Source organism: Coptis chinensis, chromosome 4 (genome assembly GCF_015680905.1).
Source record: "Coptis chinensis isolate HL-2020 chromosome 4, ASM1568090v1, whole genome shotgun sequence".
In the NCBI taxonomy this organism is placed as follows: Eukaryota; Viridiplantae; Streptophyta; class Magnoliopsida; order Ranunculales; family Ranunculaceae; genus Coptis; species Coptis chinensis.
Window position 1 is genome coordinate 23,434,655 of NC_141459.1, and position 15,724 is coordinate 23,450,378.

General features: G+C 38.3%; 1 protein-coding gene across 4 annotated transcripts; it reads right to left on the bottom strand.

The window, feature by feature from the left end:
- Positions 1-1,478: 1,478 nt before the first annotated feature.
- LOC147502731 (uncharacterized) lies at positions 1,479-15,205 on the bottom strand. 4 transcript variants are annotated; one of them, XM_086607583.1, is made up of 9 exons: positions 14,889-15,205; positions 14,474-14,565; positions 13,786-13,875; positions 12,282-12,329; positions 12,087-12,155; positions 11,910-11,974; positions 5,097-5,198; positions 2,599-2,681; positions 1,479-1,974 (listed from the first exon to the last, which is right to left on the bottom strand). In XM_086607583.1, the coding sequence occupies exons 4-8, from the start codon at positions 12,321-12,323 to the stop codon at positions 2,615-2,617; spliced, it is 345 nt and encodes a 114-aa protein (XP_086463709.1). In that variant the 5' UTR covers positions 12,324-12,329; positions 13,786-13,875; positions 14,474-14,565; positions 14,889-15,205; the 3' UTR covers positions 1,479-1,974; positions 2,599-2,614. The 4 variants fall into 4 exon arrangements, 3 of the variants coding, with proteins under 3 accessions (XP_086463709.1, XP_086463707.1, XP_086463708.1); XM_086607581.1 differs by lacking the exon at positions 14,474-14,565; XM_086607582.1 differs by lacking the exons at positions 1,479-1,974; positions 14,474-14,565 and having other exon boundaries at positions 2,471-2,681.
- Between the last annotated feature and the right edge of the window lie 519 nt (positions 15,206-15,724).

Sequence of the window (15,724 nt, forward strand, 5' to 3'; positions counted from 1 at the left end):
ATGATGCTCAGATAATAATGACAAAGTAAATGAATGGTAAAAAATGGCGTAAACAAAAACTAAATTCGAGAATGACAGATGTTCGTTCAAACATGGGATATATAAATGGCGCACCATAATGTACGAAACATCAACAAAGCATGATAAGATAAAGCAAGTTGCAAAGGTAGTTGTGAGGAAGCAAAGGGAAACAAAATAAGTGATAGGTAGGAAGAAATTAATTGATGTTTTTTTCTTCAAGAGTCCCTTGATGCCCCCATGTCCATCGATGATGGCACATAGTTAGAGTCGTCAGCAACGCTTTCCTCATCATCACTAATGACGATAACATTAGGAATGTCATATTGTGCTTGGAGAGTTGCAATTTGTTGAAGGAGGGTCGCGTTATTGTTTTGTAGTTGTTGAGTTTCGGCTTGGAGCTATTGATTATGAAGTCGCATTTGGCGTAGTTCCCTTGAGTTGAAGTCAATAAGATCAAAATGGTAGATAGAACGAAGGTATTCGATCGCTCTCCGGGCGGCAACCTCATCAGATCCATTTTGGCTAATAGATGGATCTCCGAAACATCTCTTCTTAGAAATGATGAATGTAAGCGTTTGTATATCGACCCAAGACTCGTAACGAACGGCCGAAACTGAAGACTGCATCATAGATTGGTAGTGGTAAACCCACCTAATGGGTAATGTCATTTAGCAAAAGTTTGAAAGAAATTGCAATAGTGTTGCCGTTTGCCATTGTCTGTGGAAAAAGAAACAAACCTCGCGGAAGAGATGATAGAATTTTGAACAACTTGCTGGTAATGAACTAACTCCTCCCATGTATTTATAGTAAGTGAGGAGACCTTGGAGTAACGATACATAGTTGGGAAGTCATGGGTTGAAAGCTATTAAAAATTGTTAAAGGAGTTGCTAACAAAATTTAATTAGAGGAAAAGGAAATGAACAGTATTTTGGAGGGGGAGGGGAGACAAAGTGTCTGGTGCAAGCGTTAAGAAGTTAAGATATGTGTATTAATATAGGAACCCTCAAAAGTCAGGAACATGATATCTGACCCGAGGGAAACACAATCCTAACGAACATGATGCCTCGGTAAGATATCAAAAGAATGAACGTCTAAGTTTTTTGAGTACACTATCTTAAACTAAGTGTTTCGCCCACTACAAACGTAGATTTTGATCAGGCTGTAAAACTAAAATCGGGTAAACATGGCAAGCTAATTAACAAATCTTGTGGTTCTATAACATGGGAAGCCGACGTTGCAAAGGTAGAAGCAAACAAATGTGGATTGACGAACAAATGCATGCGCATTATGTTATAAGCACAGCTGAGGTAATGGTTGTTATCGGGTGTTCGTTAGTTAGAGAAGAACTTCCAGACATAGAGTAGATACTGGAAACATGCGAAATAGAATGAAGACATGAAAAGCTTGTTGAAGGTGCGGGTCCACATTGGCCAGCCAACAAAAAATGGGCTGTGTAAGACAGATTTTGTAAGTGAACCAAAGCTGCAGTTCAAAACCAATTAATAAGAAAGATGTTGGTGTATAGGGAATTAACCAAAGGAAGGCAGCCCAACCATGGTAAAAGCAGGTGTTTTATAAGAATGAAAATAGAATTACAATAGCCGTAGATACAAAAGGTTTAACACGTTCTCGAAGACATTCTGAGAAGTGAAGAACAAACCATGTACATGAGAATTTAGCAAGTTAAAGCAGACATTGCGACATTTCTCCAAGGCAATTTTTTTTACACATAACAAAGTACATGGGAAACCGTATGCTTTATCACCGCAATCAGGGTCCACACTAGAACACTATGACCTAATATCCCAAAGTCAAAGGCATTGTTGAAGGCAGCATTTCTTTCAGTATCCTTCTTTGACTTTTTTGTAATATTTGTTCTCTTAAGTCAATCAGCCAAGGGATGCTGAGGCAAGACTTAAAGTAGAACCATTCTCAGCGTACGACCTGGAAAAGCTGGCACAAGAAGCACTTAAGGCTGAGTCCAATGGCTCCCTATCCCTTTAAAAGTAGTGTTAAAGTCAATAAAGTAGAGCTAAAGTCAACAAAATAGAGCTAAAGTCAACATATTTTACTCTCTATCATTATTTTTCTATGTATATATACAAAGAATTTTACTCTCTATCTCTATTTTACTCTCTATATAGAGAGAGTAAAATAGAGATATAGAGAGTAAAATAGAGATAGAGAGTAAAATTCTTTGTATATATAAAGAGGAAATTAATGATAGAGAGTAAAATCTATTGACTTTAGCTCTACTTTTAAAGGGATAGGGAGCCATTGGACTCAGCCTTACTAGACCGACCACCTAGGTGATTGAAGACAGCAGTAATTAGAGATGTGCAGGAGAAATATATTGTTAAGTTCCATCCATTAATACCATGACACGAATAGTTGTTAAGTAATTAGAACTATGAACAACAACAGGCGTTGTATCATGGAATATAGCCGATTTGTTAACGGTTGGTAAATGCAAAGATACATAGCATGAATTATTTGTAACCACACATTCATGACTGAGAATGGAACTCTGGATCAATACATTTACTAACTTGTCTAAAAAGACTAAAAAAAACTTACCGAGTTCTGAAATTATTTACTTCATTGTTTGCCAAATTGATGTAGAGCTTCGCTGCACTAAGTGAGGAGAGGAAGATGGTTTCCTATAAAAGCAAATTGCCACAGTTTTTGCATTGTTACCATACATAATACATAATACATACATGATCACATAGTTGTAATGAGGGAAGTTGCAATGATAACCACATTTTCTTGTTCCATGAGTTTGTTTGTAATTGGTATGGGTTAAGCGCCCTATAAGGGAGTGACAACTCCATTTTAAACAAATTCCATAAAACGCCAGCATGGTATAATCTAATAACACTTCTTAGAACGCAATGTACCTCTTATTAACAATGACGATCTTTCGCAAGATTTGTTCAAAGTCCTTGTCGTGCTGCCACTGAGTCAGATTTGACCAACAATCTAGTCCAACTTTGTGTGACAGCCCGCAATGAACACCTTCAATGACACTCAAGATTCAGCAAGGTCATTGGTAGTGTGGTCTAGGTCTATTCACATAGTACCAATGACTACATCTTTGTAATCTCTTAAGACATCCCCGGCACCAGCAAGTCTTTAGCTGCCTTTAGTAGCGCTCCAGCACAATTCACTTCAACAAAGTTTTGTGATGGAGGATGCCACCTGCACACTGCTTGATACTTTATTGTTGTTAGTAGCTGGTCCATGATGAGCTAATATGCACAGTTGATCCGCAATCAAGTTTAGAACTTACATTTGCTGACATTGTAGGCATCATCATCAAAAGAAGGCAGGTTCGTTCACCCTTAGCGCCCAACAAATGTCCACAATTCATTAATAGCCGGGCTTGAGTGCTTGGTCGACCTTGTTATCCGTCCTTGTAACCTTGGGATCCGTAATTGAGTGAAACCGCCAAAACAACTATTTCAAGGAGGAAATTATATTTCCGCCATCTTGTGTTTATGAATTACATATAACTTCTATTTGTTAAGGGTTTATGGAAATTTGAAATATGCAAGAAAAATAGTGTTTCATGATAACTTCTAATGTACACTCGAAAGCATAGTATCCTTTTTTTGCCCCTTCGTCTTAAAACTATTGGTTCTCTGCTTAACCGTCTTCTTTGTGTGTTTTGCTATTACAGTTTGATTGAAATTTGTGATTCATATTATTTGTTTTGTACTTGCAACTCATCCGGCCGCCCAATTTGCTGCTAGGTGCAAAAAGACCAATGATAATTGTAGCCTTTGTTTCTGCTTTTTGGCCTCACACGTTCAAATTTGTTTTGACTGGTATTGTACCACTGTTTACTTAAGATATTGCTCGCACTGTAAATGTAAGCACTTATATTTCATTTCTTTTTACTTGTCTATATGCATGATTCAACTGAGGGCTCGAGGCTTAACATTCTTCAAAAATGGACACAAATCACAAATAGTTTATGGCTCGACAGTTTTATCTGAGCTGTCACTTGACATTTGAAACCCAGAGTCGCAAGGAAATCTGGAAGAAGAAGTAAAAAATGCAAAAACTGAAGAGAAATTGTGAGGGAAAAGAGAATGACAACAAAGGTTGAGGTAATTTTAAGTTTTTCACAGTGAATTGCCATTGAACTTGAAATCCAATATAGCACCAATATGAACTTGATACAATCAGGCATGCCATGTTCCCTTTTTGTTTAAGTTTTTGGATTAATTCTACAAACTTCAGAATACTGTGAGGGAGTTACATCGGATGATTTCTTTTGATTTCTATATTGTTCAATAGATGGTATATTAGCACAAAACCCTTTACAGGCCCAAACATTTGGGCAAGAGGTTCTTGTTGAAGCTATAATGCTGCCTCAAATGCTTCCATTTTCCACTCAAAGAAGACACTCCCGCCCACCTTTGCAGACAAAGGCCCCTTTTGCCCCTTGAATGGCTTATTTCACTAATAATGTAGTCAACTATGTTACGTAACGGTGGTTGGGTATGGCGTTGGTAGTTTTGGCTTCATACAAGGTAACACCCAAATTAAGAACTAAAACAACTAAAGGGCCTAATCAAATGCAGTGTCAAGAGAACGTACCTCTTCATTTAACAAAGTGGGCCAAACTGTAGGGAACTCTGACCACCACAGCGTGTGTTGTTGATGTATAATATGAATACATCTCCACCAGCTCTAAGTCTCCCAGAAATGAATGTGACAAATGCTTGATTAAAAAGAGACGACTAAGCATAAAGCGGAGTCCCTCAAAGTTTAAAATGTAATTAGGCATCAAATAAATTGAAATGGAGTGCCTAATATGGTGGCATTCCCTAATATGGCAGCTAAAATGTGTCCACATGCATATGAATAGCCATGAAAATCAACTTCTTATTAAAGCAAGAGATTCCAAAAGCCTATTTGAAACAGTTAGCATTTTATCAATGCTTTAAAAATCCCCATTTGATAGGTGGATATTGGTAAAGAAAATATCCCCAAGTCCCAATACAATGTGGAAACCCTAGAAAAATCCAAGCTTAATGAAGTAGTAAAACAGGGGAAAAGCTTACCAATTTAAAGAGATAGCAATCTTCCATCCTTTAAATGGCTCCATTGAGTGTCCAATTAACTGAATGCTTGCTGATTTAACTGGTTTTAAGAAGAAAAGCCATCTAGAAAAGGGGGAAAATCAGAGAACTTATTAATGTAATAGGATCAAATTTAAATCCATACATCAAATTAAAACCACCCACATCAAATTAAATCCATGCATCAAATTAAATAACAGTATGGTGTAGTTTTGATTAACAACATATGATGCATTTCATGTTCAGGGTACAAAGTTAAAATGATACTCATGTTTTTTTTACATGATGTGTTTTAACATGAGCAACGTTGACCCTTCCCTTCAAACAGTGTCGGTGGTGCGACCATCATAACATCATCCATAAAACGACACAACTATAGAAGCTAAACTAAGAAGTATGATAACGATTGCAATAATCAAATAATCAAATGGATGCAATGTGTGATAATCAAATACAATGTTTTAAATCGTTTCTTGGACGTTGAGCTGTCACAACCTCACCCATCAAAGGCTAGAATAGCCATATGAGAGTGAATGCTGACTTCAAAGAGAGCTTGGTTTGATAAAAGCTCATATAGATTTTAGGAACGGGTGGACTCTTCGCTCATTAGATTGGACTCTACACAAACAACTTACTAGCAAAAAAGAGGAAGCAACGGGAAAACTATTAAAGTGAATTCCTAAAAAATTAGAATCTATGAGAATCGAACTACATACTACACATTCTATGGGATTGATACGATTTGGCACTCAAGATTGCACGAAAGTACAGAAGTTAACAAAATCACATTTTGGAACAAATAAATGAAAAACATACAATTTGAAGAACCCCATGGGCTTTTTTCAGTTAAATTTAGACGACTTATTGCAATCGTTTCTTGGATGTTGTGCTATAACAACCTGACCCATCAAAGGCTAGAATAGCCATATGAGAGTGAATGCTTACTTCAAACCGAGAGCATGGTTTGATAAAATCTCGGATAGATTTTAGGAACATGTAGGCTCTTTGTACATGTGATTGGACTCTACACAAACAACTTGCTAGCAAAAAGATGAAGCAACGGGAAAACTATTAAAACAAATTCCTAATAAATCATAATCTATGAGAATCCAACTACATACTACACATTCAATGGGATTTCAACGATTTGCTACTATAGATTGCACGGAAATACAGATGTTAACAAAAGCACATTTTGAAACAAACAAATAAAAAATAGACTATCTGAAGAACCCCATTACCTTTTAAGAAAAATTTAGAATGCTTCAGATAGATTATTGAAGAAGCATAAAAATATATCTATAGATTACCTGGCTCGACAAACCATCTCGGTGTAAGAAACAATACTTAATATAGAATAGATATGAAACAAATGATGAAACGATAATCAAAATAAAAAAGAATTCTTATGGTTTTGTCTTTGAGAAAATAACTTTGGCACAAACTGTGTTTCAAGTTATGCAACTTCAACAATAATCGAAGACAGTTCAACATAAGTTGATTATAACAGAACTTCTGGGTACACGATATTTGTGGTACAACTAGAAGAGTTTGGTGGAAGGACTACACTGATTCTCTTTGAAGATGTCTCTTTGAAGATGTGCATTTGCAAAATGGCCTTCCTTGATTGTCCTTGGGATTTATTGATTGTCAAGTCACATAAAGTCTAAAGAGATTCATTGGAATGGGTAGATGAAGGTGTCAAAGAGATTCTCGCTGCGTGTTCCCCGGTTATAATCACTGCTTCAATCACTTTAGGGGCACATTGGAGAACAGTAAGTCGTGTTCCATTACAAAGGTCAGCTTTGGGTCTAATATTTCTGAGCAACATAATTGGGCACCCAAGTTTCAACTTGAGTCTGAATGGAGGTAAACTAGATGGGTCAAGTGAGTTGAGGAACTCACTTGGATATTCGCCACCAAGTGCAGGAGACTTATCACTGTTTAGCCTTTTCTTTAACTGAGAGTCGGCAACATTTGGAGTTGAGTTGTTTGTTTTCCTTTTTTTTGTGGGCTGGGATTTACAATCACTATCAACAGCTTTATCTGCAGCCAAATATTCGATAACTTCGCCAGGAAACAAACTCAAGGCCATATCATTAATATCCTTGACATCGTCGTTTCTTGCAGCTAGAATAGTACGTTCTCTGAGGAATTCTGCTGAGGTCGTGCCTTCCTCGTCCAATCGAGGGTATACAAAGAAAATGAGGTCTTTGAGATCTATACAACTTTGTATACCCGATGGCAGCTCAACTGTTTTAGCTAGATTTGTGCCTATCTACACGATCAATTAAAAATAAAGTGCTTAGTTCAACGTTGAGCATTTGCGCCAACAACATTTCAAAGGCAATGATGTTATAGTATTTACCTCCATAAGATAACTTCCAAAGTTGATGTTATCTGGATTCGACATGTCCAGACGCATGTTTTGAAATAGATGCAAAACGTGCACATGCCTCCAGAGTTGAGACCTACGCAAAGATGCAGCAACAAAATCTTCACGGGCCCCTTTTGGTATAACAGGCAACGTTTGCCGGAAATCCCCTCCTAGGATAACGGTTATTCCACCGAAAGTTTTCTTGTTTTCATAGATATCTTGAAGTGACCGATCAACGGCTTCAACGCAGTATCTATGTTGCATTGGGACTTCATCTCAAATTATAAGTTTTGCCTCTCTAAAAAGGCCAGCCTGCAATGAATCTTTGGAAAATCCACACATGGTGTCGTTGAAGACGTTAAGGGGCAAGCTAAATGTTGAGTGAGCAGTGCGACCCCCAGACAATAGCAAAGATGCAATTCCAAAGGAAGCCACCATTATAACGATATTACCAATGCAACGACATGACACTGCAATTGTATTGTACAAAAATGTCTTCCTTGTACCGGCGGGTCCATTCAAGAAAAATATCTTCCCTTGACCATTGTGTACGGATTCTGTCACCGCATTAAAAGCATTGCGTTGGTCTTCATTGAGACGGCTAATATTAGCATTCGTTGCTTCTTGTAGGCCATGCTGGTGAAGTTGTTGCTGCTCCCAAATGAGTTTGTTTCCAACTACACAGCTCCAATTTTCCTATGGTAGGGACATGTTAGAGAAATTTGATAGATCCTTCCCACTTTCTTGAAGGAGTTGTTCCAACAAAAACAAACCGTAGTCTATAACTCAGGCCTCAAATGGATTCTCTATAAGAAACTTAGTTTTCATCCTGTGTGGAAAGTCGTCACATATATTAACTGTAAATTTGTTCCACAATACTTCTAGACGCGTTGGAGAGCACTCTGTTAGGATAATGCTAAACAATCGGTGTAGCTGATACCCGCATGCAAGATGCCTCCTGCAAACATTGGTTCCACTCTTCATCATCTTCCAATAGACCTCGTGCAATACATGTTGCCTTGAAGGTACCAAACGGAACACCGTCCACCAATTTAAGTGACTCGAATGATGTGGGCCCTTTAATAACGGTTAACAGCATGCACAGATAAAAACGCCCCCCGACATTCGACCGATAGCAAAACAACTGTCTCGACACCTAGGGGTCCATTTTTTGAAGCCCTTGTTCTAAACGAAGGCTCAGGCATTTCTGGATAAGTTAACTCGCGAGCTTTTGGATTTTCAGCACAACATTTGAACAATGCGGTTAGAGTTGATTGTTGATGTTCAGCTTGAGCGAGAATTTCATCCATTGGTTCGGTTGGGTTGTACAAAACCCGATGCATCCCAGGCAAATGTATTGCTAAACGAACAACGTTGGCCACCTCTTGGTGCATGTTAAACTCTAGAAGCCGCCATATAGCTTCTTGTGGGCCGATATACCTCACGTTGATGTATTGTTGTATCTCCTCATTTGCTCCAGTTAACACCATGGTTGTTTTGTCGAAACCCTTGTAAATGTATTTATAGATATATTTGACTGCCCTAACTGATGCACACACTTCAACATTAATGTGGCAATCAAACAACTCAGATAGGAACAGATTATATGGAGCAACATTACGGTTGGTAACTTTATGTTTATTGCGCTTGTACACTCTGCCGGTGTTGCGACGCATATAAAGCGGGTATCCTTCTTGATCCATTGTGTCTTCTCAGCAAATTCCCACGGGTATTGGAACCTGCAATGATCATCTTGCATGTAGAGCGCTTTTGGATTTTTAGAACCACACGGACCATGAATCATATATTTCATAGCTGTTTGAAAGAGAGCCGGTTGTGTGTCAGGATCGGGAATCTCAATAGAAATAATTCGATCGACTTGTTCAGTAGTACGAATCTTGTCTTCGTGTTGGAGGAATATGAGAGCGTGCATGTGTGGAAGACCACGCTTTTGGAATTCAATGGTGTAAACATGTGCGACTGCACGACCGAAAATGTGTTTCTTGGTGATTTCTTCCATGATTGCTCTACGCTTCATCTCAAACACACGCGCAACTAACGTTGGTTTATCAGTTGATTTTTTATGGCTTTTAAGCTCCATTAGAACTTCTGGCCAATTCGGATTCGCGGTTGCCGTAAGGAAAACATCCAGATGTTTATTGTACCGTGTGATGGCCATTAAATCCTGGTAAATCTCGTACATATACCTTGGGCTACCTGTATAAGACGATGGCAGGATAACATGTTGCCCAACTTGACCTGGATGCAGCCCCTATGCTGCAATATCTGTTAATCCATGGTACAACTCTACACGAATCTCAGCTTGGCGATCTCTAAGAAAACCCACGCGGTTCTGGTCTGTTGCAGCCCAAGCATCGACTAAAAATTGTTGGCCTAGGGTGCCCGCGATTCAAAATAGGGAAATACTCTGATGGGCGATCAAACGTACAATAGGCATAGTATTGCGCTTGTGTCAAGCGCACATTGGTGGGACAATTGTTAACGACGTTCCATTGACGCAAGTTAGGAGACCAACCGAGATCCCCTCGCGGAAAGAGAAGAACATAATGGAGGGGTGAATATGGGGGGTTACACTCGCTGATCCTTTCTAACCCACCTTCTCGCAAGCAAAGAACAATATCTCACATGCTATCAAACGCACTCCCCTCGCTTGGCAAAATCACAGCTATTTCTGTTGTGGACGGAAGGTTGTAGTGACGGCGGTCACTCCCGGAGCTATAATGAAGGCGGGCTGGGACGTTGTTATTTGCAAAATCAGTTACATTTAAAATCTCAAAAGCATTCATATACAACCTGTAAAAATGGTTGTTTTGGATAAGAGTGTCCTGAATGATGCTCAAAACATCCTTTGATAGTTGAGGGTTTCTACGAAGACGGTAATTCAAAGCCTCGTTTCCATCATAGAAGTAAAGTTGTGAATAGACGGGAGCCCTGCCTAGAGCTGGTAGGAGTGACCCGACGCTATGGTAGAGTTCTCCATGGATAACAAATGATTGTGGACCACGTCCACTCAATACGTGTTGGTCCGGATCCACACCAAGGCTTGTAAAAGCATTACATGCATTATATGCACGAATGTGCTCACGGAATGAGGTTGCGCGTCCATCATTTCCTTCATATAGTGAGTGGAGAGCAGGTGGTAACGGCGAGAGCGATGGTAGCCAGACTTTTCCTTGTAAACAACACATCCCAAATTTAGGGTTTTTTTTTGGATGACTGTTTCAATTTCTCAGCCATCCAGTGAAGAGCTGAACAATGTGGGCAACAAACATCCATCCGTCCTAGAAAATGGCATCCTTCTGGCAAATCAGTCAATGGTTTCGCTAGGAGCTTTGTTGTAGCGCCTTCGCTAATGTAGTCTAAATCAAATGGATTCCACATTTCTTCCCCATATGCATTTGCAGCCGTACAATTGGCTCTTTCGTAGCATCGCTCAGACTGGGTACTGTTCATGAAAAAGTATTTAGTATATAAGTTTTCTCTAAAGTAGTATCAAGCTTTGAGCGGGTAATCCGAACAGCAGAGAAAATACATACTTGAAGAATTTTGAGGAGGATGGTCTTCTTTGACTAACACACAAGGGTTGATCAAAGGTGCCAACATTCTTAATTTTTTCTCAGAATAGAACTTCATTCTCTCGTGTGTAGTCCCCTTTAGATGATGACCCAACCAAATACGTGATTGTGTAATGCCGTGGTTTCGGAGTGGAACATAAAACTTTGTTCTTCCCGTTATTATGATTTTCATTCTGTGCTGATGCGGAACCGCCAACGATAGGTGCGTAGCAAGCGTCCCGATGAGTGTTTGGTGGCACACAGGCGCACTTAATTAAAGTTGACCTAGGAAGGCGGGCCATTTTTTTCCTGTCGCTTCGGGCACGGCGCACAAGTGTTTTTCAGTTTGGTGTCACGGTTAGGCTCAAATGGATGCGAATATCTTGAGATGATAGTTGCATTCCATGAGATGTGGATGAAGACGAAAGACGCTCTATTTCTCTTCGAGCACATTGTGCAATGCGTCGAGAAAGCATAGGAGGAGCAGATCTTGGAGTAAGCTGGCGTTGGAGCTGCACTCGTGCCGCTTCGTTTGAGTTTGCACCGTTCTTTGAGCAGCAATTAATTATCGTCAGCACAGTTTAAAGGAAATGTTATAACCGAAATAAGAGTTAGTAGCATCGAAAATAACATGATATGGTCGTAATAAGACATTGTATTAACAACAACACAATAATCTAATTTTTTTTTTTGTGTGTTTAGAAACCGGGGAAGAAGATATGCATAATGGGTTCATTAATAGTTTAAGGCATAAAGTGTATAGTGGGTAACAAAACAAAATAAAAACATGTGCGGGGAATAAACAGTGAACAAAATATATGATGTAAAAAAATACAAACGTACGTTAATGTCGTTAACCGCTTCAGATGGAAGTTTCTCCTCGCCCTTGATCGATGAACATGTAATCCCTATGGGCAAAAAAAGAAAGTATGCAGTTTTTCGGTTGAGTTAGTAACTGGGATAAGATACGCTATCATCGAACAATACTTTGCAAGGCGGAGATAAGAATTATACATATACCTCAACTTCTTTGATAATTTGAGTTCGGATTTTGTTACGTATTGTCACCCGGTAGATCTCCACACTCCCCTTAACAGTGAAAATGTAATGTCAACCTCAAAAAAACATTAAAAGTATTTATAATGAGATGGATAAAATTGCAAAACGGAACTAATAACAAAGGCATGGGAAAAAATTGCACTATATACGGTATACCTCAATTTCAAGAAACTGGTGTCCTCCAGCCGAGTCTACCATCTTTTTCTGAGAAGTCACAAAAGTAAGAATTAATCTAACCACAACTAACCAAGAAGTAAAAAACTTAAATAAAAAGGTGAGGAGAAAGAAACCAAAGTTTTCATAAAGTTGTAATAAGATCGAAACGTAATGTAAAGGAATTTGTCAAGAAAGTTAGAAATGTGGTAAAAAAAACAGGAAAACGTGGTGCTTATTTGCAATGCCAGTCTGCGAATGACAAAGAGGAGGTGTAGCTCTTGGTGGTTTAATTTGTCCTTTTTTGGGGAAAAACACATTCAAAGGGAGAGCCAGACTCCAATGACCTTGTGCGCTTCCAATCGATCAAGCGTATATTTATGAAGAGTAAAAAAAAAAAATGAACGTTAAGGAAACAAAAAGTGATAAGAGGAAAAAATAAGAACGAAAGAAAAAAGAAAAAAAATATGGCCAAAGCCGTTAAGTAGATAAAGAATTCGATGAAAAGAACATCTAAGAAGATGCGGTTAGAAAAAGAACAGAGACAAAAATAAAACCGTATAATATTTTTCTTGTTGCCTAGTTAAAGAAGGGTACAGGTGTTTTTTATATGGTGTGGTACGGCGGCCTCAAACAACAGTCGATGCAAATATCAAGATCAGACTACATTTTGCAAAAAGACCCTAATTTTAATTAAAAACTCTGAGTTGATCTGTAATGTTAAAACTACTTGAGGTTAACCATTCGCAATTGAACAGCGCCAGTGTGGTCCAATTAGGTTAATCATGTGGAATCTGATTTAATCATATCACCCTCATTCCTTACATCGAGCAATGGAAGAATTCCCCAGCAGCTTCCTGGCTGTTCATTTGTTGTTAATTCAATTATTGGGTAGCTTCAGCTACATCAAGCAATGGGATAAAAAACAGCCTAATCAAACTAATAACAACAAATTTGGCAAACTGAAATGACTCGAGGGGAGGGCTCTAATGAAAAAGTTAATACAATGAGCGAATTAGGTACCATTAATCCCTAGATTCCTTTTATCATCTACACAATAGGTTTAGTAGCCACTTTTAACATGACTAACCAAATTTAAATAAGCAACTTGAGCATGCAAAACAGCAAACCCAGGGTGAAAAAACACCCTCAAAGGGACACCAAGACTCTTATGACCGTGTGCGCTTCCAATCGATCTTATGAAGAGTAACAAAATAAAGATGAACGCCAAGGAAACAAAAAGTGATAAGAGGAAAAAATAAGAACGAAGGAAGAAAGAAATTAAATTTGACCAAAGCCCTTAAGTAGATAAGAAATTCAACAAAAAGTATATCTAAGAAGATGCGGTTAGAAAAAGCACAGTTGCTTTTTTGCATGATGTGGTACAGCAGTCTAAAACAATAGCTGATGCAAATACCAAGATCAAACTACATATGCAAAAAAACCTTCATGTTAATAAAAAAAAACTCTGAGTTGTGGCACAACATGAGTATGCAAAACAACTTACGTTTTTTGTTGGACCGTTTCGAGGAATAAGATGGATTTGCACCGAGTGCACCGACAATAAATAGCACCAATAATTTTTTGCCCACCGACGCTGCATGACCGCATTAAATGCAATTTCAAGAGAACAACAACTTAGAATGGATAAACTATAATCAATAAGAAAAAGTAGATGTACTATCACAACAGCACCATGATATAACGATAGATGTAAACTGTTTTAGGTGCCTATGTGGCTACCCTGAATCAGACGTAAATTGAATTGAGAAATAGCAAGACAAAATTAGTGAGGTTCTTATTAATTAAGAGAGACCCTCTCCTTGCAGTCAAGGGAGGGGGTGGAATTTTTTTTTTTTGATAAAACTAACTGTTGGCAAAGGGGTGTTTCTTTGCAATGTCAGTCTACGAATGACAAAGAGGAGGTGTAGGTCTTGGTGGTTTAATTTATCTTTTCTTTTTTTTTCTTTTTGGTTGATTTGACCTTTTGGTTTGCTGCAAAAGCAGTTTGTAAAATGGAGTTATGTTATTATCATAATCAATTTTCCTACATATTGTTCACAAATAAAAACGCATGATGCTGCTGAACGACCAAGCATCTAATGAACACTCTTGAGGTTAAGGATTAAGGAAACACTCTTGAGGAAGTTAATTTGTGCACAAATAAACAAAACAGCCGTTAAAAGCAGGCCTACATGATGGGGATCCACGAAAGTTAGATGACCACCTAAGCAGTTAAGGCACGGGCTAAATCATTCAAAGCTTCCAAGCAGTTTGGTGCATACAACTGAAGAAGCATACAATGAACAACAAAAGACTAAATTACAATGACAGATTATGTTCCACTAACACATCTAATATCCCAATCAGTTTAGGTTGCAACATAGTAACCAAAGGTTTGTTTGCATATAGAAGCAGGAACCATCTATTGCAACCTGGCAGCCGAAACTTTTACAATGTAATGGACCAAAGGTTTGTTTGCATATAGAAGCATCCCTATCTATTGAAACCTGGCAGGCCAAACTTTTACAGTGTAATGGCACCTAAGCCAGACTTTGATCGAAACGCATAAACAACAACAAACAAATATCCTTAACTTTTAACACTTACAGTCAATGATTTCGGATTTGAGAGCTGCGTGAGAGGGAGAGTCCACTTGAACTTGGGTTGCGAGTTGAGAGAGCATGAATAGATAGAGCATGAATAGATAGGTCAGTTAAGGAGATGAGGCGTTGCCTGCTTTGGTTTCTCTTAGGCGAAAGTGAGAACCAAGGGATTCGCACTCCGAAGGGTTTTCTAATTATTCTTAATCTATGGGGCAGAACGATAGCCTTCGATTTATCCACCCTTAGATTAAATCCCAGCCGCGAGTCATGAAAGCGATATTAAGGCAGGACTTTGCTTCAAGAAAAAGTTCAAAAAACACTTTTTTTTGTTTCTTTAGTTTGTCCGTGAATGCATGAATAAATTAAGAGGTTAGACGCTAATTTTTATTCAAACAAACAAGACGTTGACTCTGGGTAATTTATATATGAAAGTAGGCAAAACAGTTGTATCTTTTCAATTGTAACGTCCACAATGACAAAAAGACACATTGGCACTGGAGTTTTTAATCCAAGGGATCATTTTCTACTACGGATTATAGCAACTATAATCTGTATGCACGTCGGCAAGTATATATTACCAATGAATTGTACAAATTTGTAGCTCACACCATTTTTTTTTTTTTTTTAATACAGCCATATCATTTTGACGTTACTATCTGGTGACTTAGTCATCTACTAATCTACCCGAGTCGTTTTTTTAATTCTCAAGTCAAAATTACATTTTTTTTTCTACAGCAAGTCCGAATAAGTCTACGATAAATGTTACTGATGAACAATTGAACCTTTGAACGCATCGAAAGAACAATTAAGAATTGCTAAACATGATCATTGTCTAGAAGA

Coding starts and splice junctions, on each gene's coding strand:
- LOC147502731 (XM_086607581.1), bottom strand. CDS start 12,323: ATGGTAGACTCGGCTGGAGGACACCAGTTTCTTGAAATTGAG. Junction 5,199..11,909: donor AAGCGGTTAACGACATTAAC/GTACGTTTGTAT, acceptor CCCCTTTTCTAG/ATGGCTTTTCTTCTTAAAAC. Junction 2,682..5,096: donor ATTGCTATCTCTTTAAATTG/GTAAGCTTTTCC, acceptor TTGCTTTTATAG/GAAACCATCTTCCTCTCCTC.